The sequence below is a fragment of the Arthrobotrys flagrans genome (assembly GCF_004000055.1).
Source record: "Arthrobotrys flagrans strain CBS H-5679 chromosome Unknown unitig_0, whole genome shotgun sequence".
In the NCBI taxonomy this organism is placed as follows: Eukaryota; Fungi; Ascomycota; class Orbiliomycetes; order Orbiliales; family Orbiliaceae; genus Arthrobotrys; species Arthrobotrys flagrans.
In genome coordinates this window covers 1,740,451-1,764,377 of record NW_027137550.1, presented here as the reverse complement: position 1 = coordinate 1,764,377, position 23,927 = coordinate 1,740,451, and the positions used below count along the sequence as shown (strand labels likewise).

Sequence of the window (23,927 nt, the reverse complement as noted above, 5' to 3'; positions counted from 1 at the left end):
GCTTGGCTGCAAACCGGCGCCTGGGAATTTCAAATTTCGCGGTCTCGTCGTCCCCCTTCGAGCTTCGGCTCTTCACGCAATTAACGTTAACCCCATCCTTATCCTGCTCGTGTGCCAAGGGAAGCTTGACAACCCCCCCCCAAAAAGATGTTAATGGCTGGGGTAACAGCTGAATAACCTGCCAGGTCAAAGGTCGGCTGAATTTTCTCTCGACCGAAAGGACCCCATCCTTGTCCTTGAGAGGGCTTGTTACGTAAGGCCATGCACGATGGGATTTGTTTCTTTTTTAAGTTCAACGGCTTTTACCTGCTCGTCGCTATGAACAATGTCCGAGGATTTCATGAGCCTCCCCATGCCCCCTCTTCTGTCCCCCCAGCTGTGCCTTGACTCGAGTGACTCGGTGTTCGCTGTATACTAGCGGCGGCCCTTTTCAACGGATCTTTTTTTTTTTCTGCCATATGTAAGCCCAGCTTGTGCAGACAGGCTTCGGACGAGGTGCAGCTTGGGCCGGGTTTGATAAGTCATCAAAAAATTAAACCAAGCTGCCGTCCCACCAGCTTCTAGGTCGGTCAAACAGTGGCAATCGAGATCGCAAAATGAGCATCGAATCGATGCACTCGATCTCTTGCCTCGTATATCTCCACCGTGGAAAAGAGAGGGCTTGGATATTGGCTATGGCAAAGCGAGTAAGGAAACAAGTAATCTTCAAATGCAAATGTCACATCGGTTCGAAGCATTCGACGTGGAGATGTCTTGCATGCAAACACCCCAACACTCTGTAACAGAAAGAAAGCAGGCAGGCGGTCTCGGGATCTCGTGGTGCTGGTAGGATTGAATCCTCAGTTTGGCAAGCATGGCAAGCAGTGGAACCAAAAGCACGACCACGACCCAGTGTAGCTCTCCCATTGGCAGGATCGAGGATCCAGATCTAGTAGCTGCTCGCTTCCTCGTGTTCCTCTAATTCTCAATTTCTCGAGCTCCGTTCAAGCTTGGGTAGTCTGCCAATGTGTAATTCTACACATCCTAATGTATGCGTACATTGTATGTAATAAAAGGCATGCCTGAAGTCCAAAAGATCTAATGTTGATGATTTATAGCGTGGCCTGTTCCCATTTCTATGAGGTTGTGAGTCAACAACCACGCGAGGCATTCAACGACGCCGTCAGCCCATTCGTCAGCCTGCAAGAAAGAAGAGGCCCCAACATCAGCATTACCATTACCATCATTACCTATCGTCACGTTACCGGTTATATATCGATATCTGCGTGTGGGTATCCGTGTCGTCTCGCTTCCTAAAATCCAAGTTGCAGCTACCGTTGTTATCAGTAATCACAAGTAGGTAATTTGCTTTGCCTCAGATCGCAGATTGCTTCTTGGTCGGGTAGACGCATACCTAAGCACGCCGCTACCTGCCAGGCAAGGGTTTCTCAACTGTGACCAAAAGCATACTTTTCATTATCCGAGTCCATATTTATTCGCAACGTTCTTCGCGTCATCGGATTGCTCATACCTTAACCAAGCTCGTCAGCTGAAGGCATTTATAAATCTTAAGAAGGGCCTTCATGAGAAACAAAGATCCTGATTACTTTGCAATTTTTTTATATTTATTTTTTCCCCTTGTTATCTAAAGGAAACAAGGCTTGCATTCAGCTTCGAGAGAACTTTGATATACTTATTCATACCTTTTAAAACCCGCGTTTCGTTACATTCCTGACGGGGTTTGCTGACTATCGAACCACCCTCAGATTACATACTTTTACATACATCCTAGTAGACTCCGTCGACGCCCTTTCGCTTGAGGGACGTGCATACACCGAGTACCTGTGTGGGTACTGACTCGGGCTGGATCAGTCAGCAGCGTGCTTCTTTTTACTAAGCACTCAATAAAACCCAGTGCGGGCCAACCGAACATTCTCCGGCGGACTTTGATCAGAACGAACAGGTAGGTTCAGTCCGGTTGTTCCTATCCTTTGTCAAATTGTGCCCACTGCCCTTACTCTATTTCCCTCCTACCTCCTAACCCCCCCAGGCAACATGTCATGTACACCGATACATTACATACGTATTGTCCAGGGCCGGGGTTTCAGGCAATCGCGAAGCACCGAAGCCAAAAACAAGGTTGCATGTGCCATTACGTTACTTTTCCCAACTGCTTTCCTTCTCGGAACCTCCGTAGTTCCGAGACTAGAGTGCCCAGTGAAATAGCCGTCAAATCTTAAGTAAGCAGCCAAGCAGTCGGGCAGCGGGCAGCGGTTGGGCAGAACTCTCTGGATGTGCGTCCAGCCCCGAGAGAAAGGGAGAGAGACAGCAAGTAGAGAGCGAAAGAGTATAGATATATATCTCTCCGACCGGTCGGTCGGCACCATCTTTTGCAAGGAGGTTGGAACATCCGCTCATTGTTCAGAGAGGGAAAAAAAGCTATTACTCAGCAAGCAAGGAATCTACTATCATCGTCATTATTTACTATACTATCACGAACCACCCCTGCTTCAAGTCGTCCTTCAATTTTATATAATAGCGAACAAGAACATTACAGTTTTTTTTGAGATCAAGGTTCTATATAATAGCCTTCGTCGAATACTTCTTCACGTATGTATGCATACGGACCCGCTTTGACTTTTTTTCTTCGCTGGTTTTCCTCTCGTGTAACGATCCCACTGCCTTCAATCCCCCAATACCCACGCATATACATTATTCCCATCTCACTTGCATCTGGAATCAAAAAAGAATCGGATTGTCTGCGATTGATTGTTTGAGTAAATGATATTTACTCATCAAACAGACACCGTCCTTGTTTCCCCCCTTCTTTCCCTACACAGTACCAGTTTTTGAACCTGCATACGTTCCCGTTGTGCCGACCCAGACACCAATCAGCCCTATCACGTCGGGCCCTTTTTTTTTTTGCCCTCTGTCTATCTATCTGCTGTGCAGCTGCAATAGATGCAATTGCCATCACGTCAAGATCACAATACCGATCTGATATTGCTTTCCTTTCGCAATTCTTGAGTTGGTTGTAAGAGGTCTTACGGTTTCAGGTATTATATCCTTTGGCTGGTTAGCTCTGATTACATACTCCCGCATCCAAGACCTTCCGTTTCTTCCATATCGGCACTTGCACCATCCGACACTGAAGTGTTAGTCTCCCTTAGGAAAAGCAATCTGGGGGAAGCGTGCGGGTGGGTCGATCCAGCATCATCGTTTCCCAGATCCGAGAATCGAAATTGGATGGATTGAACTTGAGGTCGCTTTGGCTTCGGCATATCCCTTTTCGCCCTGTCCTTTCTCTCTCTTGCTCTCTTTCTCGCCTTGTCGGTTTATACGTTTAGGGCAAAGATTGAACAAACTCAAACGGAATACGCGGAAGCCAGCGCTGCAGCTTGCACATGATTCTAATTATTCTCCGTAGATTTTTTGAAGTTTCTCAACCACGGAGAATAAAGCTAGTTCACCCACTTTGAGAAGACAAAATCGGTTGATTATTGTCCCAGACATAATCGAAGACTAAGTAAGTAGCCAGCCGAACAAACCTGTTGGACATTGGACATTTTTCGGCCGGCTCTTTCCATTCCGCCAGTTCGCTTTTAAATTTCCTGCCGCCAGAGCCAAAGAAAGCAAGAAAGGAAAAAGAAAGACAGAAAAAAGAAGTCTAAGCCTCGCCATTACATATATCCGACTAGGTCCCTTTCGGATTACTTAAACAATTCGAGCTCCGGCCCAGCTTACACATTCATTCACGGACAAGAAGCTTAGCTGTTGCATCTGCCCTGCCCTGCCTTGCCTTTGCCTTGCTTTGGCTGGCCTGCCTAAACCTGGCCGTTCAATCTTACGTTGATATATTTAATAGCCCTCGCCTGGTCTTTCAAATAAGAGAGATCCATCCAACCTCGGCCGGACTGCAGTGCATTACATACCCAGAGTCCATTCTATTCTATATCAGATCTTCAATCCTTTTAGTCAGGTCCGACCAGGCATTGAAACAGGCGAGTCCGACATCGTCACCACCAGGCAGGCTGCCCATCGGATATCTGTCTATCTCAAATACACCCCTCCGGATTATATAATTTTGCTAAGCGGCTTTCGCGTCCCCTGCCAAATACTTTTATCATCTATTCCTGTCTCTTTTTTATTTCTATTCTATTCCCTTGCATCTATAAAACATCACCGTCACCACCACCACTCTGGCTGTCTCCGTTATAAGAACAACGACAACACCACCACCACTATCATCATATCCACATTGCATCCGCAAAACACTATATCCCCACATACACCCTTAAATATGACGGAAGTCGTATCAATGGCGAACGGACATCGAACTCTACCTGCCCCTACTCTTACCTCTACTCAGGTACCTCATAATTTTCTCAAACTTCTTCTTCTTCCTGTCGAGGAGGCTCCTCGTGTTAGTTCCGCGACTAACATTCCGAGCTTTACACGCTTTCAGGACCAACAACACACTTCCCATCACCACCTAAACCACCACACCAACCATCATCGCCATCAACAACAACAACAACATACTCCTTCCTCATCGGCCGAACAGCCCTCGAGAAAATCTCTCCCAATGGAGTCCGAACCACCTGCTTCGTCTCAGCCTGTACGGGACTGGGGAATTGACCCTCACCTCGGCAAGGACACCGAGTTGTTAAGAAAACAACTTCTTTCTGCCATCTCGGGAGAGGAGCCGATGCAGCAGCCCACGCCAATGTCATCTCAACAACAACCACCGAATTCCTCTCCGACAGTTCTTCAGAGGAATGATATCCGACCGAGCTCAAGCCTTAGCCCTGGAAGCGGTGGTGAGGATTCCAGCAAGGCCGATTCACGACAGAAGAGAGAGTTGAATACTTCGAAGAGAGCCGCTCAGAATCGTAATGCTCAGGTGTGTTCCAGCCAAAAAAAAAAAAAAAAAAAAAAAAAAAAAAAAAAAAAAAAACTCTTTTGTTTTTTAAACTCGAATCGCATGGTCGCTAACTTGAATATTTTAGAGAGCATTCCGTGCTCGAAAGGAAGAATACATCAAGTCCCTCGAGTCGAAGGTCCGTGATTACGAAGCTGTTGAGGAACGAAACGGGGCCTTGGAGAATGAGAACGCCGCCCTCCGACAATACATCATGCACCTCCAGCGACGATTACTCGACCACCTCGGCGAGGGAGAAGCTCTCCCAGACCCACCGGCCGGCCTTAACATTGAAAATCTACACATCTCTAGCCGGCCACCATCGGCGAGGATGTCGCTCAAGCCAGAGTTGCCACCAATTTCGGCACTTCACGACAAGACCCTGACTGAACCTGCAGCGGGAGTCAAGAGAGTACGAGTTGACGAATAAATATCACAACATTTTACAAAATATCCGAATGAACGCCACTCTTCGCAAGATAGTTATTTGTTCCTTTCTTGCTGATGCCTTTATATACGTTCGCTTTCTTTTTTTTTTTTTTTTTTTTAACTCTACATTTTTTCTTTTCTTCTTAAAGTCGGTGCATTGAGCGTCAGGAGTTAGCGGTTTTCTGTTTTAGTGTTTTATTATTGTTTGGTCGTATACAAAAATTATTTGTCATACACCGGTGTTTTCTTTAAAAAATTATACCATAGTCACCGTATTTCGTTCATCTTTTCTTCTTCGTTTACTTTTACAAGCTTCAAAAAAATGTTTCTGCAAAGGGAGGCTGTTTACTATTATTACTTTCCGACCTTTGCTTCTAACGATCGTTCTTTCCCTAAAAACACCATCGCTCTCTTTCTGTTCCTTCTTTATACTTCTGTCCATAATATTTGACTGCGATACCCAGAGCAGAGAAACGTCCTGCTGCGACGGGAATGTGTGGCCTGTGCGCAGCATAGATTTTAAAGGGCGTTTTCCGAGGTGTACTGACTGATAATTTTTTTTTTTTTTCGTTCTATTATTATCTCACAAAATTTCACCACATTATTCCCAATCTCAATATATCAAGGAGGAATTTCCATGAGAGTGGAAGAGGGGCATCAGACGGTATTTCGTGACTTTTTCGTATGGGGCGTTCCAGCCGGGGCTTGCTTATTCAGCCTCCCCAGCAGCCCTTTCGCCAGCCTTCTCTCGCAGTCGGAACCGGCACCCTTGACTAAGGCCTTAGTCAGAGTTTGAGGTAACGGAGATAGTAAAGGAGTTTGGGGAGACCGATGCCCCAAAACGGTTTAGAGCAATGCACCCGCGGCAGTTCATTTGGACCACGGCCGAAGCAGTCCGTGAACCGGACCCGGAGCCCTGAATGCACCGATGTTAACCTTCAACAAGTACCATCCACGTACAGATGATGCCAGGATGTGAATGGAACCATGATCCTTTGTGGCGTCATTAGTGGTGTCTCTTTTTTGAGCCGCAGAGTTCGAAGCTACTTGCAGCTGAGGTCATCGGAAGCTTCTGAGTTGTATATTGATATCACGATACTGACATATTGATATTGATACTGGCATATGATATATGATGATATCGATATTGATACCGACCAAATGCATGGTCAAAGGGCGAACGAAGCTGACAGTCAGCGTAATCGATGACAGTATCGAAGCGTTCCGATTGGAAGACATGGATGATGGATATCATTGCATTGCATTCGATTCTGCCCCACCTTCCAGCTGCCCACCACCAAATATTCCGAGACTCGCAACCACCATTATTAACTACCACGATCACTCCGACCACGTTTCTTTCACGAGACGGGATTGTCTAATCCATCTTCAATGAGCTTTGTCGCGGAGTAAGCGATGGCCGTTCCCTTCTGACCTTTCTTAACCTCAGCTTCGTTCTAACCCGGAGCCATCGAACAGCCAAGTCCGCGCCATCGACCTGCAGCTCGACAGGTTGCGTCTTGAGCAACTCTCCACTCTACCGCCCTCCGCAGCCTCCGACTCCGACCCGATCACCAGAGAGGTTTCCCTCGCCACTCCGCGCATCCTCAAGCTCCAGGGCATCATCAAATCTCTCTCATCCACCTCTTCCACCCTCCTAACCCCACAGCAGATTACATCCCTGCTCTCATCAGCCGACATATCCGCCACTAACCCTACAATCACAATCAACGACCAAAACGTCGAGACGTACCTCGAACACGAGCTATCATGGCTCGTTGTCTCCAAAGCCGCCATACAAACCTATGGCGTCATACTCCTCTCTCTTGTCGACGCTACCCTCCCATTAAGCGATGATATCTACTACTGGGACGAAGTTCTTTCTTCATACCGTTACACCTTACTCTACTCTCTCCAAACCTCACCTTGGCGTCTCTACGACTTTGCTAAAGAAGTCTACCATGACGCCCGTGCTCGCTTTGAGCGAGGCGACTTGATCGGTGCCGATAATGTAATACAACCGGAAGCGGCGGTTGCAGCCGCAGCCAGCTTATCCGAAGCCGCCCAAAGATTCTACGGCCTCGTGCGGACATCCTGGCACGAACGGAGTTTATCGGTGTTTAATGCGAGATTGGTATCGCCGTTCGCGCTAATTACGCATTCGATCCATCAGAAGCATGCGAATATTTCGAAATTAAGGGCCATGCAAGCTTCCGCTTTGGGAGTGCTAATGAATGAAGGATTGATGTTTGGACAAGATGATGATATTGAGAAGGATGACTGGAAGGGAGTTGTCGAACGAAGCATCGTGTTGATGGATAATGTGGTTAAGAATGTCTCTGACATTCACCATGTCGGTGGAGTTGAGCAATTCGAGGATTTGGTGTTTATGGGTTCGGGCAATGGGGTTTCTGAATTCGAGGATGTCGCAATCCTTTCGAATCGTCTGCAGGAGATGCTGAGGGGGCACCTGCCCAGGCAAGAGCTGCTATCAAGGGAGATTCTAAAGGAAAACGGCAGACCTGGTTGGATAGTAAGGTACTGGATCCCTATCACGGCGGTATTGCTCTCATCGGGAACCCTACTTCGCCTGCTCGTCAACAGACAGGAAGCAATTCACATGTGGATCCGGGAAGCCGGTGAAACCGTCTACGAATTCTGGGGTAACTGGGTAGTCGACCCTATCAAACGTATCATCGGCACGATTCGCACGGGCGAAGACCAAGAAGTCGCCCTGATGAGCCGTGAATCCCTCATCTCCGACCGCGAAAGCTTGGAACGCATGGTTGTCGAATTCGCAATCGATAACCCTTCGGCAGCTTTGGATAATGCTTCTACACCGCTTACACCTGCAGAAATAGAATCGATCAGGGAAAACGTCAAACAAGGGGACTTGACACCGGTCCTACGGGTTTACGAGCAGGATATGAAGAAACCGATCCGTGGCGCGGTTACGGGCGAACTCCTACGTTCGCTACTGATCCAAATCCAGAAGACAAAAGTCGACGTTGAAGTCGCAGTCAGCGGGATCGATAATATGCTAAAATCCCAGCAGTTACTCTTCGGCATGCTGGGCCTTACACCCGGGGGGTTGATCGTAGTCGGCACAACCCGCTGGATAAGAAACGCCTGGGGCGGTCGGAACGGTATCAAGAAGGGTGAAGCAAAGGGTCGTATGGTCCGCATATTACGCCACATCGATAGGATACTATCTACCAGTGCGGCATACCGTGCAACCAAGGGCCGGGGCTCCGGGGAGAGAAGCAGCATCTTAACGTTTAAGGAACATGGATTGTTGCTCTGCGAGATTCATGTGCTCAGGGAGCTTGCTGGGTACGTTTTGCCGAGAGGGGTGGTGATGAAAGAGTTCTTGGAGGATTTGGAAGAGATGGGGAATATTAGGAATGGGGTTAGGGCCCAGAGGGGGGTTGTGGAGAGGGTTAGATGGTACGTTGATACATATTATCTCTTTTTTCCCGTTATGCGTGCGTATTTGACTGACGGATATTTTTGCTCATACAGGGCATATGCCAAATGGATGAATTGACCCGACCGACGTTCGATTAGGAGCCGAAGTGGCTTTTGCGTGTTATCGACATCACATACATGCGTCTTTTTTCTTTCCATTATCTGTACCTTTTCGTTTTACTTTTCCCACTTTGGATACTTTTACGACCCCTTCCGAAGTTACATATACATACATTGTACATTTGTGCATAAATAACCTGTAGGGCATTTCATTCGGGGTGTTTTGTGAGTTTTCAGCATTAGCTCAACGGCGAAACGAAGCGAATGACGATTTATTTGCATTTTTGCATTTCCGGAACCAATTCTTTGTTCTTAGTCACGGAGAAGGAAGTTAAAAAGAGTCCGAAGCAACTTGGGATTTTCGGGCCCGAGGTTGCCCTTCTCTTTTTTTTTTGTTGAGGGAATTCGAGCCGTACGTACTTACATACAGCTGTGTACATCAGCCGCACGGGATACAGATTCCCTGGATTATGCTATCCTAGGATTTTTTTCGACAGTAAACCTTGTACTAAAAGAGGGAGCAGCCTTGGATGCAGTTGCACAATCCTTGGTGGTGATGGATCAACCACCGAGTTCTTTTCTTTGATGCTTCACTTTTGATATACGCTATAAACATTAGGGTGAATTTAAATACGAGCAAGATGGGGAAAAGAAACATTGCTTGACATTATCTTATATAATGTTAATGTCTTCTTTTTCGTTCGTTGATTCATCGATTTAGGAAACTCGGGTCCCCATAACCAAGCCGAATTCCAACCTGACCGCACTCCTACGTATGATCGAGAAAAGGCGGAAGATGGAGGGTTGGAAAAAAGGTGGGAACGCACCTCTATTTGCAGAAATCTCGATTGAGAAAATGTAACCTATCAGAATTCGAAAGATGGAAGCTTGCGGGTATAAATTGTGTGTCGCCTTGAGCTTTTCAGCTTATCTAATCTCCGTGCGCCGGGACCCCGGATGGAGCTGTTCCCGTCGAAAAAAAAAAAAAAAAAAAGAGATACATACGAGAGCACTTCATGGGCAAGGAGCTTGGTACCGGGGCGTTTTCGTGAGAGGGGAGAGCTAGGCTACAGCGAACGTGGATCTTGTTAGCAAGAAACACGAAGGCAACGACACTATAACTGATCCTTCACGTAAAAGACTTCAAGGTCGATGTTGTATTTCTACTGCTATCAAATGTAAATCAATCTCAATAAATTCCAAAATCCGTCTATCGATCTAGATATTCAATCGTTCTTTCAATTGAAAGTATGTCAATGTGATAACCTGTGTACCTTGCATTCCACGACCTCGCATCTCGCTATCTGCTCGCTCCGGTTTTTACACGAAAAATATCAGTCGGACAGACATTGCCCCGTTGCCCGAATATCCGCATTTTCATTCCCTTCCAACCCGGCAGTTCGACAGCCTTTCCGCTGACCTAATCGCCAAAATGGCAGACCCGTAGGAAATCAAGAAAAATAGCGAAGAAAAAGAAAAAAGAAAAATCGATAGCAGTTGTCCCAGAAGGGGCAAAAATAAACCACCATGTCGCAAAATACCACAATTGACAACACTACCTCTCCGTCTTCTACTAATCCAGCCGATTCATCAATCATCATTCTGGGCGCCGGAATCATCGGACTGTCGACTGCTTACTACCTCTCATCATCACCTCCAAAAGTCTCACCTCAAAACATTACATTACTGGATACATCCCCTACCCTTTTCGCCTGTGCCTCCGGCCGTGCCGGCGGGTTCCTGGCAAAAGACTGGTTTGGCGCCGCATCGTCCAAACTCGGTGAATTGAGTTTTGATTTACACCGGCAGCTCGCGGATGCGAATGACGGGAGGCGACGGTGGGGTTACAGTCCCAGTAATAGCTATAGTTTTGAAAGAGGCACTGGGGAAGGAGGTAGGAAGAGAGGGGATGATTGGCTGAGAGAGGGTACTAGTCGGGTCGATGCCTCTTCTGGAGTTGGAGGTGTAGATGATGGGAATGTGCAACGTGGCATTGCACCCGCTTGGTGGAATTGTGAAGGTGGGAAGGTGGAGTTGTCGTGTGCTGGCGATTCTACCGCGCAACTGTATGTCTCTCCTCCCCCTCGCCCGCCCTTTGTTTTCGCATGATCCGATTTTTAGTGAAACATTTTTTTGTGCGTGATTTTTTTTTTTGGGCAAAAAATAGGATTTTGATTTGTAAGAAAAGTAATGATAATCAGCTGCTGATGTAAACTCGGAGGGTTTGAAACCGCAGAGACCCGCATGGACTGTGCGAATTCTTACTCGAGGAGGTCAGGCGACGCGGGGTAACTGTTCGACATCCGGTGACACCTGTAAGGGTTGTTCAATCGGCCGACAGACGGTTGGAAGGGTTGATTATTTCCAATGGGGACGGTACGGCCGAGGAGGTGCTTCCTTGCTCGCACATCCTTATCGCGGCGGGATCCTGGAGCGGTCGGCTGTTCGAGAAACTCTTTCCCACGTCCGAGTATCGATTACCCATCTCTTCGCTGGCAGGACATAGCATCATCGTTCGGTCACCGGTTCACCGACCCCAGCAGGGCGGATCTGAAGATCACCATGCGGTCTTTTCGAGCATCGATGGTCTAGATTGGCACCCCGAGGCGTTCAGTAGGGTCAACGGAGACATCTATCTTGCCGGCATAAACTCAGCATCTATCCCGCTCCCGGAGCTTGCAACGGATGTCAAAGACAACGACGCTGATATCCAAAAGTTGATATCTGCTGCAAAGGATCTAATAGTGCAGTTCGGTGTTGGTGGCGACGACGACGACACGCGTGATGGACTGACAAATGAGGCAAACGTAATCGGGAGGGGGCTGTGCCACCGACCCGTCACGCCGGCTGGAAAGCCTGTTCTTGCTCGTGTTCCTGATGCGCTTTTAGGAGGGTTGAATACGAAGGCTGGCGGTGGTGTGTTCGTGGCCACGGGGCATGGACCGTGGGGGATTAGTATGAGTTTGGGGACTGGGAAGGTTATGTCCGAAATGATATTAGGAGGGGAGGCGACGGTGGATGTGTCCCAGTTAGGATTACAATAAGCTCTGAGGAAAGGGTATTGGCTTTCGAGGCCAAAGAGGGGGAGAGAATATATTTCGTAATCGTTTCGTAGTTATCGTATGATAACGCCGTGGCAAATGTAACTCCATAAACGCCTTTCCCATGAAAACGGCCCCCCCAACAAAAACCCACAAGTTGATTAAACCAAAAAGAAAACTATTTCAAAATGACGTTTGCACCTCGGACGGCTAAAAATTGGTCGGAAACTCCTTGTCCCAATCCCCTGATGACCGCGTAGACCTCTTTGTTCGCATATCGTAGCTTGGTCTTGGGATCCACATAGCTCGCCGGTAATCCCGTGATATCGCACCAGTGTCCTGAGTTTGCAGGATGAAGAGATGGAGCGGCATCGATGTTGCCATAGGTCGGTGCTGGTTGACCGGCCGATAGAGAGAGCTTTTGAAGTGCCGTAGCCTGCTGGGCTGCACTTGCGCGAGCGGAGAGGCCAGCGAGAGTAGATTCGGGAATTGGAGTGTTATCGCCCGTATTGGCCTCGGTCTGGGCTTGAGAAGCTATGATGGAGGCAGCCTGGGCGCGGTTGACCTCGGTCAAGACCTGTTTAAGGTTCTTATTTCGACGGGCTGCAGGTTTCCAGCTCGTGGATTTGAAGGGTTTGTTGACGTTGGTGATGTCGTTGGCTTCGTGGAGAGCCGTGCTGGCAGTGTTATTCGGCGCCATTGCGGATGATGTTTGCGAGTGAGGTTTATATAAGATGGCGATGAAGGCGGTGGCGATAGTAATGATGATGGTGCGAGAAGGATGTGGTTGTGGTTGTTATGAAGTGAGCGCAGTGTTGATGTTTGTTTTCGCTGTTGACACTTCTCTTCTCTCCCAAGTCAGTTAGCATCGCCATCGACATCTCCTCTTTCTCCACCCGACTTTTGGCACAACCACACCAGGCTAGGGGATATTAAACAAACATGGCTGGCTCACGCAATCACGCGTCGCCGATGGACTGGAGTTACGACAATCAGACCGGGCCAACAGATCCGTCATCGCCATTTTCGCGACAGAACATTGAGCGACAGATACAAGGAGGGCCTCCGAGGAAAAGTACGATATAGATATCGTCAACTCTTTTTTTTATTTTTTTGCTTAGACGCCTAACACGTATATTGTGATGATGTAGGACACTATGGAGAAACCGCAATAACACCGATCAAGGACCGTCAGTTCGATATGACGACACCATCATCGAAACCGTTCTTTTTTACCCCGTACCAGAACCCACTCGACTCGTCTGCATTCAAGATTGCTCGCGATTTGAGGTCTCCGTCTGTGAATTCTGATGCTGAGGACTCGCCGGTACCGAATGTCGCAGGAATGGATTCGATGATGACGGATGACACGCCGACAAAGGCGCCAATGCCACCGGGGGTAGCAAAAAAGGGAGATGAGTTTGATCCCGACGCGACACCTGACGCGAAACCAAAGAAGCAGCAGGAACCGAAGGGACTATTTGGGAATTTTGGATTCTTGCCACCGAAGAAATCCGGCAAGGGCGAGAAAAAGGCACATAAATTTAGCGATAATGCGGCGAGGAAGGTGGAAAGGAGACGACGGAAGCAAGGGTCGAGTCGGAGTGGGTTTTGGGCCAATTCGGGAGATTCTTACGACTCCGAGGACTCCGACAGTCCGTTCGCACCGGCGATCAACAAACGACGACAGAACGGACGACCGCAACCGACGTGGGCGGAGACGCACCGGGATATACCGCAGGTGCTGTCACAGTATCTACAGCTGATGGTCAACATTCTGATCACGTCTCTGGGGATCTACGTTGTTTACTTGGTTGTGATTACGATTCAGAAGGATGTGAACAAGAAGATCGATGATTACACGGCCGTAGCTGTACTTCAAGTAGCGGCTTGTAATGCAAAACTGGTGGAGAATAGATGCCAACCGGGTTTGATGGTGCCGGCGATGGCGGAACAGTGCATGGAATGGAGGGCATGCGCGGAGATGGACCCGTACAATACGGGGAAGAGTCAAGTGTCAGCTGAGACGTTCGCGCGGATCATCAACGGGTTCGTGGAGCCTATCAGTTACAAGAGCATGGTGTTTTGTCTGGTGCTGGTGTTCGGGTGTATATTTGTTAGTAATTTCGCGTTCGGGTTCTTTCGAGCGAAGGTGGGGGGGCATCCCGCGCCGGTTTTGGCGGCGGCGGCACCTCGGTTTGTGGACTATGGGGGTGCGGCTGGAGTGGTACATTCCTATCCTGCAGCGGGTACTGCCATATTTGCGACACCCGCATTGGGGAGATCGAAAAAGGTGGGGGGCTTCAAGCAGACTCCTTTCTTCACCGCGCGGAAGGCTGTGAGACACGATGAAGATGAGGACGAGGACGGGGATGGGTATGATGGGTATGGCGGGGAACCAATGTCGCCAACAGTCACACGGAAGCGGCTTCCCTATTGATTAATACCCATCCATCCATTCATTCATTCATTCATTGACATCGATTGTACATGTTATATTGCTGCTGCTATCGGTCCTCAAAATGCGACGATTGATGATATATTCCCCTCGTATATACGATACAAAGCTTGAAGTCCAGAGGTACCCGATACGGCGAGTTACACAATTCTGACTAAGATACCGGGTAGAACGTAGAAATTTGGAAAGTAGATAGCGACAGAGGGATAACTAGGGCTGATAACCAGGTGATCGAGAGAGCAAGCATTGATCCTGTTACGTTGTGAATTGAAATGTTGTTGCGGGATGTGAAGAATGTGCCAAGGATAATGACGTCATGAGGAACCAGTCTAGCCGAACAAGGGAATCGGTGGCGAGGATGACGTCGTTGGCTGCAATGATGGGCTGATTTCTCTGCGGTCTAGACTCTTGTTTCCCTTCCACGGTCCACCACCTGTTAAACTATTACGCTGCCAGAGTGGGTCCTAGTAAGAAAAAAACCGGAGGTGTATCTGGTAAAGGAGAGAGAAAGACCTTGAATATCGATATCTGCTACGGACGCGAAAAGAGGGGTTAATGCCGGTCAAGTCTAGTCTAGAGTAGCCTTGTTTTGTTCAACTCGGTCTAGTCCTTTCCTTTGGTTCTTTTTGTTTCTCTGAAATCGGAGGTTGCCCAAAATCTTATATCTTGACCTCATTAGATGGTTGAGATCTCGCCAGGGCTGTCGGGGACAATATCATGCTTTGTCAGGAGAAACCGTGAAAAACCAGTTTTTTGTAGTACTACATTCATTACTCACCAAATACTACATCGTATCATATACCCGTGCCGGTTGATAGTTGTAAGAATAGTAATATAAGACAGACTTTTGATCGTGATCCATTCGATCCATTCGATTTAATTTAATTTAATTTAATTTAATTTAAACTTTTTCTTTTTAAAATTTTAAATTATATCACATCATATACATACGAGGCGAGAAGGATGTACGTGTGTCTGCTTTTACTTATACCTTAGCTGACCTGCTAGTTGGGTTAAGCTGCTTCCTTGGCCCCAAAACATTGCAACATCCAGTATCATTATCATCTCCAACATCAACCATCAACTTCACCTTCACCTTCTCCATCTCCATCACCGCCGACCTCCATCCTATCTGCTCTTACCCCATTCCTCGTCGCTTTTTTTTTTTTTTTTTTTTTTTTTTTTTTTTTGCCAATACGATAGCTAGTGAGACGGGAAGAGAAAAGGGGTCTGGAACAGGTCTAGATCGAATTCAAACGAATTAGCACCCTCGATTTTGAGAAGAAAATCTCCCATACGTAACATACCATTAGTTATTACTCGATTCTGACAGATCTGGATTGGTTTGGACTGAATGCACCTCAACCTCGCCGACCACGAATTCCCAAAGATGTCATTGACATCATCCCAGCGTCCTTCGCCTGGTACCCCCTTCGACTACAATCCCATCTTCGGTCCTAGGAATTCTTCGTCTTCCTCGTCTTCTTCTACTGCTACATCATCTGCATCCCAATCAAGATCTCAACATGCCCAGCCGCCTCATCTCTACACGATCCCCGGCACTCCTGTTGACCTCTCCTCCAACATTCCCAGCACTCCCGGAGGTTATCCCAGAAAGACCCCCTTGCCCAGAGGTCCCGATGCATCAGCTACAACTGCCAGCCCTGCTTCGGGCTACTTTGGTCTCGACAGAGATTCCGAGGAATCGTACACTCATAACAATTGGTCCGCCGGTTCCTCCCTTCGATCCTTAGCCGCCAGATCTCCTCACATCCTTGACATCGACACCATGCCGACTGCTGCTTCCGAGAACTTTCACCGACAATCATCTGCTATTGCTGCTCACAACAAGAATCATGCTGCCAATCAAAGATCTAGGGGTGGAAGCAGGGACATGTCCGATTCCATAGATGGGTTTTTCGCCGGTGCTTTGAAATCCCCTCGACATGATGTTTCTTCCTCTTCTTCCTCCTCTGCTTCTGCTTCGAGAGCCGAAAGGAAAGTCTTGTCTCCGAGATATGAAGCCGAAATGCAACAAAGAGCAGCAGCTTCTTCTTCTTCGAGACATAATAGTATATACGAGGAGCCACAAAACTACTTTGACCAGCCTAGATATGATTCCCCTGTGACATACGATCCCTCCATCCCAAGCCGTTCCGTTTCGGCTTCGGGCTGGAGCTCATCATCCATGCCACATTTGTTGCAAGGGGGCCCCGTCGCCGGCGAATTCACTGTGAGGCCGCCACCCCTCGACCGCCAGAGATCATCAACGCTACCTCCTTCCTCTCAAGTAGACGGCCTATCTTTGATGTACGCCTCAAAGCTAGCCCAGATCCTAGATCTGGCGTCCAACACGACTCTTCTTCTGGACCTACGACCTTTTCAACAATTTTCCCAATCTAGAATCAGAGGCTCCGTCAACATTTCCATCCCCACCACTCTCCTCAAGCGACCATCTTTCAACATCGCAAAACTAACGGAGAGTCTTGGAGGACCCGAGATGAAAAAACAACTCGCTAGGTGGAAGGAAGTCAGCAACATTGTCGTCTACGATGCATCTTCGGGCACCGTCAAGGAATCCGCTTCCGCAGCACACACCGTCAGCAAATTTGTCCGAGAAGGTTGGCAAGGAGATGCCTATCTGTTAAGCGGTGCGTGCGATATGTCTACCCTTGTATTTAGATACCATAATGCTAATATTTTCGTCTTATGTTTTCCAGGAGGCTTCGAGGAGTTTAGTGAACAATTCCCTGGAATCGTCGACCTGGGGCCTCCCCAAATAGAGACGCAGAGGGTTAATTCGCTCTCACTGTCAGGTTCATCGGACGGTGGACCACCGGCTTTCAACTGTGTCATGCCAAAAGCTGCCGCCAACCCCTTCTTTTCCAACATTCGACAAAATATGGACTTGTTGGGAGGTGTCGGCGAGATCGCCCTGAAGATTCCGTCCTACATCACTTCGGAAGTTCGCAGGGCGATGCCAAAATGGATGCGAGATGTTCTCAAGGAAGATGGGGCCAAGAAGGTTGCCGACAAGTTTTTGAAGCTGGAGAAGGCCGAGCAGCGCAGGATGCAGGATGCATTGAACGTCAACATCACATATGAATCACCAAAGACACTCCGACCGCCTCAAACTCATACTTTGGCCGGCGTGGAAAAGGGTGCGAAGAATCGTTACAACAACATCTGGCCGTACGACCACACGAGAGTTAGGCTTACCGATTACTCTCCCGAATCCTGCGACTACATCAACGCCAGCTACGTGTCAACCGACTTCAGTCCCAAGAGATATATTGCAACCCAGGGTCCCATCCCTCATACTTTCCGGGACTTCTGGAGCGTCGTCTGGGACCACGATGTCCGTGTCATAGTTATGCTTACTGCCGAAGCCGAGGGGGGCCAGCTCAAGTGTCACAAGTACTGGAAGGAACACAGCTACGGTCCGTACCAACTGAATACCATTTCGGAGAAAAGAATTCCTTTGGATCCTGCCAAAACCGGCGGGCATGTCTACAAGAAGGACGGGTCGATCCGTCGTCAAAGTTCCAGCCGCCATGAGCTGGAGTCTCCCAAGGAATCCAGCGGGCCCCATGTCATCATGCGCAAGTTCACTTTGAGCCACAGCTCCCACCCGTTCTCGCCCCTTCGGGAGATCACTCAGCTTCAGTATTCCTCGTGGCCTGACTTTGGCGCCCCGGCCGATCCCGCTCACATCCTTGCTCTCATCGAGCAGACCGAGTTGGTGGTACGTTCTTCCGGTGGTCCTCGACGTTCATCCTCCAACACCCACGACAGGCGCTCTTCACGCGCTGACGGTGAGAGGCCAATTCTCGTTCACTGCAGCGCGGGCTGCGGCCGAACGGGCACTTTCTGCGCCACCGACTCCGTCATCGACACGCTTAGGCGGCAGCGTGAATACGTAAGGGCCTCGGGTGGCAGGTATCCTCATAATGGCGTCGACCACGAAGGAGACTCCCCGATGCGCTACGGTTTCGACAATAACGACTTCCAAGGGCAGTGGATCAATGACGACCGTGTGGATCTGATCGAGAGGGCGGTGGAGAACCTGAGAGACCAGAGGATTTCGATGGTACAGACTCTTAGGCAGTATGTTCTTTGCTACGAAACCATAGCGGAGTGGCTTGTTAGGAGACCACTCGCGGACAACAGCGTAGTTTCATGGATGAAGGGTTGATCGTGTGGCTGCTCTTGAAATACAAAGTGACCTACCTTGTTCCTCCTCCCTCTCTCTTTGAGATATCCTCTTCCTCCTTCTTTGTTCTTTCTGGCTACATGCATTAGCGGTGTGTTATAGTTGTATTAATATCCCATTCTTCTTTTTTCTTTCCCCTCTTTTTCTTTCTCTCTCTTCTTTCATCCCCTCCCTTCTTTCACCCTTGTACGGGTTTTCTTTCCATCGCTCTTCCCTTTTTTTTTCTGCTTTCTGCCGCCTTCTAAACTTAATTAGTTACGATAATGATTCTGAGCTCACGCTTTGGCAGCATTTACGGGGCAACAACAAAAATACTTATACAGCGCGTTAACTGAGACTCTTTGTGCATAGGTGAAACGAACAAGGGACGGAATACGGTGGGGCTGTCTTGTTTTTATTGTTATTTATTCTTGATGATTTCTTCGTTATCTGTTCTTGTCGACCGGTGATCAAGGGGATAGCTACTAACATTAACAAAAAACGGGAACAAAGAGACGAAAGAAATCAACCTTGCCGCCGCTACTGCTAACTACTATTCTTAATAATGGGCCACCGAGGGAAGGTTTTAACCCATCGATGGTCAAAAAAAACTTGCCACGCTTATTTGACGAAGTTTTTTTCTTTTCTTTTCTCTCTTCTTCCTGCAGGTGGGGATTCTTCGTTGTATATATACGGACGGCTTCCATTTTTTTATTTATTTACATATACATATCTTGGTTGCACCGTTGCGATTTCTTTCTTTTGGCGAGCTTTTTAATCATGTTGCTGTATAATAGTTTGATTTGTTGGACTTTTTCTTTTATTTCCTTTGTATACATAAAATGAGGGATGGGTTTTAGTTTGAGTTAATAGATGCACGATATGACGGTACGATTGCTTTGAGGTTTTTGGAGTCAGTGGTGTGGTGACTAAGCTGCTCTGTAGACGGATCGTTTCGGTATAAATTTGGTTCGGTTGAAATCCAGACTTGCGAACGAACGGTAACACAGCATTGCAACCTTTATTAAAAGATGAGCGTCACACCCGTGGTCGTGCTGACCGGTGCCGGACGAGGTGCGTATCCTACCTTCCTTGCGAGATGGAACGGAATAAAAGGCCAACGGGATGATACATAGGAATCGGCCTCGCAATCCTGCGGCACCTCCTCGCGCTCCCCTCGCCGCCCAACATCCTCGCCGTGACCCGCACCCTAACACCGGCCCTGAAATCCCTCTCCGTCACCCACTCCTCCAACCTCGAAACCGTCTCCGTGGACTTCTCCTCCCCGCCGTCGGAACTCCAATCCGAAGTCAAAAGTCTCATCGTCGACGTTGCGTTATCACGATGGGGTCGGATCGATTCGTTGGTTTTAAACCACGGACGGTTGGATCCCGTGGCCAAAGTCGGAGATGCGGATGTGGGGGATTGGGAGACCACGTTTAGGACGAACTTTTTGTCGAATGTGGAGGTTGTCAAGGCTGCCGTCGGGGAGTTGAGGAGGCGGGAGGGGAGGGTGGTGATGGTCAGTTCGGGGGCCGCGGTGGGGGCTTATGTACGTCCTCCCCTCCCTCGACTTCACATCCCTCGATGCGGCTAACGATGGTTTTGTTAAAATAGACCGGCTGGGGTGCGTATGGAGCTTCGAAGGCAGCGTTGAATCACTTGAACCAGACGTTGGCGCTCGAGGAGCCGGATATCGTGACGGTGGCGATCAGACCGGGGGTCGTGGATACGGACATGCAAACGGCGCTGAGAGATGTTCACGGGAAGGTTATGAAACCGGAGGAACATGCGAAGTTTTTGAATTTGAAGGAGAGCGGAGCGATCGTCAAGCCGGTTGGTTTTCTTTCACTCTGTATTACGGTACGGGATATGGCTAATTTTATACAATACAGGAGGACGTGGGAGCAGTACTGGGGAATTTGGGATTGAAGGCGGATAAAGGGCTTAGTGGGAAGTTCTTAAGGTATGTTTTATATAATATTGCTCTCTCACTTGGGGTGGATGCTGACTACGAATGGTGTATAGCTGGAACGACGACGTGCTCGCGGCATATCGATAGATCAGATCAATCCTTATTATATTGTATACATCTCGACTAAATATTATAACGCAATGCGCCTATAAGAATCCTCTATCTTTTGGAGACAGTCAGCACATGCGACTAATATGATTGAAAATGCCGACAGTTGAATGGAAGGGGATGATATGGAGGGAGGAAAGAGGCTTCAGGTGAAAGATGAAAAGAATGTTGCTTTTCGTCAGCAACCGAAAAAGTAGTACTTCGACGGCTCCGTATTAGCATGGATATGTTTACATCATCAGCTCTTCCTCCCGTAGGGATTGCTTTTCGTATTAATAAAAACAAAAAAGTCATTCGCTTACCCTATGATAATATTGTATGCGGGCCGAGTGTAAATTTTCGAATTGGCGGGTCTAGAAAAAAAAAAAAAAAACCTGGGCGGAAAGTCAGCATTCCATGAAATTATGATGGAAGTTTTGCGGGTAGTTGTTTAAGAAAAAAAAAAAAAAAAGTTTCTTTCGTTTCAGAAAAGTCCGTTTGGCTTTGGACGGTGTAGGTCACCAAATATTTGGTCTGATAGGGGCGACACGAATAGTTCATCATAGAAAGATGGTGATGGAAGGTGAGGCGAAGGCAATGGGAGTGGACTTACGAGTTACGACATGGCGATGGGATGAGGGAGAGGTAGAGATGGTGAGAAGAAGATGGTGAACATGCGAAAGAATTTTATTTGGTGGATGGCTTTATAGAGGGAGACTAAGCCTATTTGGGAAACAGCGGACGCGACCAGAAGATGGCTGCCAGTTCAGGCTCTTCCTGCGAAACCCATACTCGATGCCCTTTTATTTCCCTCTCTCTTTCTTTCTTGATCTTCATTCTTCGTTCGCAAAAACTTCATTCACAAAAAAGAGCTATCGCTTTTCAATAATTAGGTATCTTGTGAGTATCTTCCACTAAATTGTTCCGGCAAGTCGTAATTTCGGATCGAACAGACAGTCGACAGCCAAAAAGAAACCGTTTTAAAATAACGAGAGACGACGTGCTTACGACCCGATGATAAAAGTTATACCTGGATAATTTTTCCAGCTTCCCAGACCATGAAGCCGTCAAGATGACGTTAAGAGGTCAGAGGGAGAGAGGAGGGGGAAAAGGGCCGCAGCGGGTAGTCGGTTCACGGAAACAAAGTTCTGAATATTATATTCTAATTATATGAAAAAGGAACCGGTGAATTCGAGAGGCCGCCTGTGGGGAGTATATATATACACCGGAACTACCGAGAAACTCTGTCCGAGTTACGACCGATTGCTGGATGCTTGCCAGGTGAAATATCCTCGTCCTTGTACACATTCTCTGAGAAGGGAAGTGAGGATAGAGGGATAGAATCACGGGTGAAACCAGGCCACAAAAATACAATGCAGACCTAAGAAGGTGCTTAAAAAGTACTCTAGGATGCAGGATTCTCTGGTAGAATCTAGGAGACCCCTAGATTTTATTGAACGAGGAATCGTACGCCCTAGGGACAGCGTCCCCACCAAAGCGCTTGAACTCACAGCCATGGCGCTGGTAACGGGCGGCTCTGTCATCTGGAGAGCTCTAGCCGGCCCTCACTCTCAGATGTATTATATCCGAGGGAAATAGTCTAAGCGTCTATGGATGGTGCCGCCGGGGATTTTTCGTCTACGATATCATTGCATGTGTATGCAGTGGGGTATAGAATTTATGATACTGTTTTCTACTGCTGTTGCTGCTTCTGCTGCTACTTTCCATGGCGCCAGTTATGGATCGAACTCTCCATGCTTCGCGGATCCCACTCATAGACTTCTCTAGCCATCCTAGAAGACCTATCACCGCTCGACACCTACCAATTAGCCAACATCTTCCATCCGAAGACAATTACTTTCACAACGCCAAACATTCGAAACCCCAAGCTCGACCTACGAAATTATCCCAATGTCCTCTATCGCGTCCACTTCCCCAACGTATCACACACCCTTTACAATGATGCCACCGGTTTTAAATGCAAGGCCAGCGGCCGCATCGAAATCTGCAACTACAATCATCTCGCGAGGGAGCTCGAAACTCACCTTGACCGGTATTCCGACAGAGCCACCCATTTCATTTACATGTTTGGCACCGAAAGCCATGCTCTCAATCGGGCTCGAAAACGACTTGACAAGGGGGAAGCTAATGTCGCGTTTATGATGGAAATCGACCCTTCCGAAATCAAGAATGCATACGGCAGACATGTACCGATCTTGCAAGTTAGCGATGTCATCGATCAATATCCGGGCCTTCTCCCTGATGGGATTGAAAAGCACTGGGTCGGTGATGAGTACTTGGCTCTTTACAGGATGCCATCGTGGACACTTGTCGGATTAATTAACCTGTGGGACGACATCCCGTGTTCTCTGTCAGCTTGGATTTTCATTTCGTTATTTCATTGGAGGGAACGGCTAGGAGTGCGAGACAAGGCCGGGATTTGGGGTATCATTATTCTATTTTGTAATTTTTTTGGTCTCTTTCTTTATCTTAATGCTTCGCACGGGCTAGACCATCTCGACCGGTCATCGAAATTTATGTGTAGTTTCTCCCACCTTTTTACAACTCACTTTTACATTAAATATCTGGGAATAACCCTATGGCAGCAAGGGATATATCCACTACGACCCGAACAATCTAAAGAATAACACACTTCTTCCTCCCATTCACCGACCCGGCCAACCGATCCAGCTCCTCCACCATCTCCCTCTCAGTCCCTCTCTTCCGTCTCCTCGATGCAATATTCATATTCATCCAGTCCCAGTACTTCTTGAATAGTAGGGCGGTACAATCCGCCTGTAGAACCTCCCAGTTCGTCATGCCTCTGGTGTCCAGTATCTTTCCCGCCATGTCCTGTGGGAAGCCATAGCGCATAAGGGTTTTTAGATCTGACGAGGCGTTTTCGGGGAATGTGTGGTATGTTTGGCAGGGTGTGAAAATTCCTGCGCAGGGCATCTTCTTTTTCTTTCGTAGATATCACCCTTTTTGGGTATCTAGCTTTCCTTTTGTGTTGGGTTTGTGGTTTCGGACAAGGGTGGTTAGTGGCGCGAGGCTAGTTAGTGGCCTCTTGCGAGTCCGGACGGAGTAAATGCAGTTGCAGAGATAGCCAGGACCAGGTTTCTCGTTCAAAAAAAAAAGACCGGCTGCTGCAGGGAAACTCTTTTTTCTTTGGGGGGTAGAGGAAAGGGAACTTGGAGATCAAGCTTTCGATTTACCCCTCCTTTGAATTAAATACCACCTTGGTCTATACTTTCCTCTAGCACGCATCGAGTATTACTTTACCTAGCTTCATCCTTCTAGAAGTTCCTTAGATAAGG

At 48.0% G+C, this 23,927-nt stretch overlaps 8 protein-coding genes across 8 annotated transcripts; 6 read left to right on the top strand and 2 right to left on the bottom strand.

Annotated features, from left to right (window-relative positions):
- Nucleotides 1–4,279: 4,279 nt before the first annotated feature.
- On the top strand, nt 4,280–5,330 carry DFL_003612 (uncharacterized protein; the record flags this gene model as incomplete). The annotated part of the gene is made up of 3 exons (XM_067632575.1): nt 4,280–4,348; nt 4,445–4,882; nt 4,989–5,330. 3 exons carry the CDS (start codon nt 4,280–4,282, stop codon nt 5,328–5,330), a joined length of 849 nt encoding a protein of 282 aa, XP_067490830.1.
- Nucleotides 5,331–6,721: 1,391 nt separating this feature from the next.
- On the top strand, nt 6,722–8,876 carry DFL_003611 (uncharacterized protein; the record flags this gene model as incomplete). Its single annotated transcript, XM_067632574.1, has 3 exons — nt 6,722–6,738; nt 6,809–8,776; nt 8,852–8,876. The coding sequence occupies 3 exons, from the start codon at nt 6,722–6,724 to the stop codon at nt 8,874–8,876; spliced, it is 2,010 nt and encodes a 669-aa protein (XP_067490829.1).
- A 1,508-nt stretch (nt 8,877–10,384) lies between these two features.
- On the top strand, nt 10,385–11,901 carry DFL_003610 (uncharacterized protein; the record flags this gene model as incomplete). The annotated part of the gene is made up of 2 exons (XM_067632573.1): nt 10,385–10,923; nt 11,094–11,901. 2 exons carry the CDS (start codon nt 10,385–10,387, stop codon nt 11,899–11,901), a joined length of 1,347 nt encoding a protein of 448 aa, XP_067490828.1.
- A 175-nt stretch (nt 11,902–12,076) lies between these two features.
- DFL_003609 (uncharacterized protein) lies at nt 12,077–12,598 on the bottom strand (the record flags this gene model as incomplete). The annotated part of the gene is made up of 1 exon (XM_067632571.1): nt 12,077–12,598. One exon carries the CDS (start codon nt 12,596–12,598, stop codon nt 12,077–12,079), a length of 522 nt encoding a protein of 173 aa, XP_067490827.1.
- Nucleotides 12,599–12,840: 242 nt separating this feature from the next.
- Nucleotides 12,841–14,338, top strand: DFL_003608 (uncharacterized protein; the record flags this gene model as incomplete). The annotated part of the gene is made up of 2 exons (XM_067632570.1): nt 12,841–12,973; nt 13,050–14,338. 2 exons carry the CDS (start codon nt 12,841–12,843, stop codon nt 14,336–14,338), a joined length of 1,422 nt encoding a protein of 473 aa, XP_067490826.1.
- Nucleotides 14,339–15,746: 1,408 nt separating this feature from the next.
- Nucleotides 15,747–18,551, top strand: DFL_003607 (uncharacterized protein; the record flags this gene model as incomplete). The annotated part of the gene is made up of 2 exons (XM_067632569.1): nt 15,747–17,007; nt 17,077–18,551. The coding sequence occupies 2 exons, from the start codon at nt 15,747–15,749 to the stop codon at nt 18,549–18,551; spliced, it is 2,736 nt and encodes a 911-aa protein (XP_067490825.1).
- A 1,028-nt stretch (nt 18,552–19,579) lies between these two features.
- Nucleotides 19,580–20,610, top strand: DFL_003606 (uncharacterized protein; the record flags this gene model as incomplete). The annotated part of the gene is made up of 5 exons (XM_067632568.1): nt 19,580–19,622; nt 19,685–20,100; nt 20,166–20,384; nt 20,444–20,514; nt 20,577–20,610. 5 exons carry the CDS (start codon nt 19,580–19,582, stop codon nt 20,608–20,610), a joined length of 783 nt encoding a protein of 260 aa, XP_067490824.1.
- Nucleotides 20,611–23,247: 2,637 nt separating this feature from the next.
- On the bottom strand, nt 23,248–23,565 carry DFL_003605 (uncharacterized protein; the record flags this gene model as incomplete). The annotated part of the gene is made up of 1 exon (XM_067632567.1): nt 23,248–23,565. The coding sequence occupies one exon, from the start codon at nt 23,563–23,565 to the stop codon at nt 23,248–23,250; it is 318 nt and encodes a 105-aa protein (XP_067490823.1).
- Between the last annotated feature and the right edge of the window lie 362 nt (nt 23,566–23,927).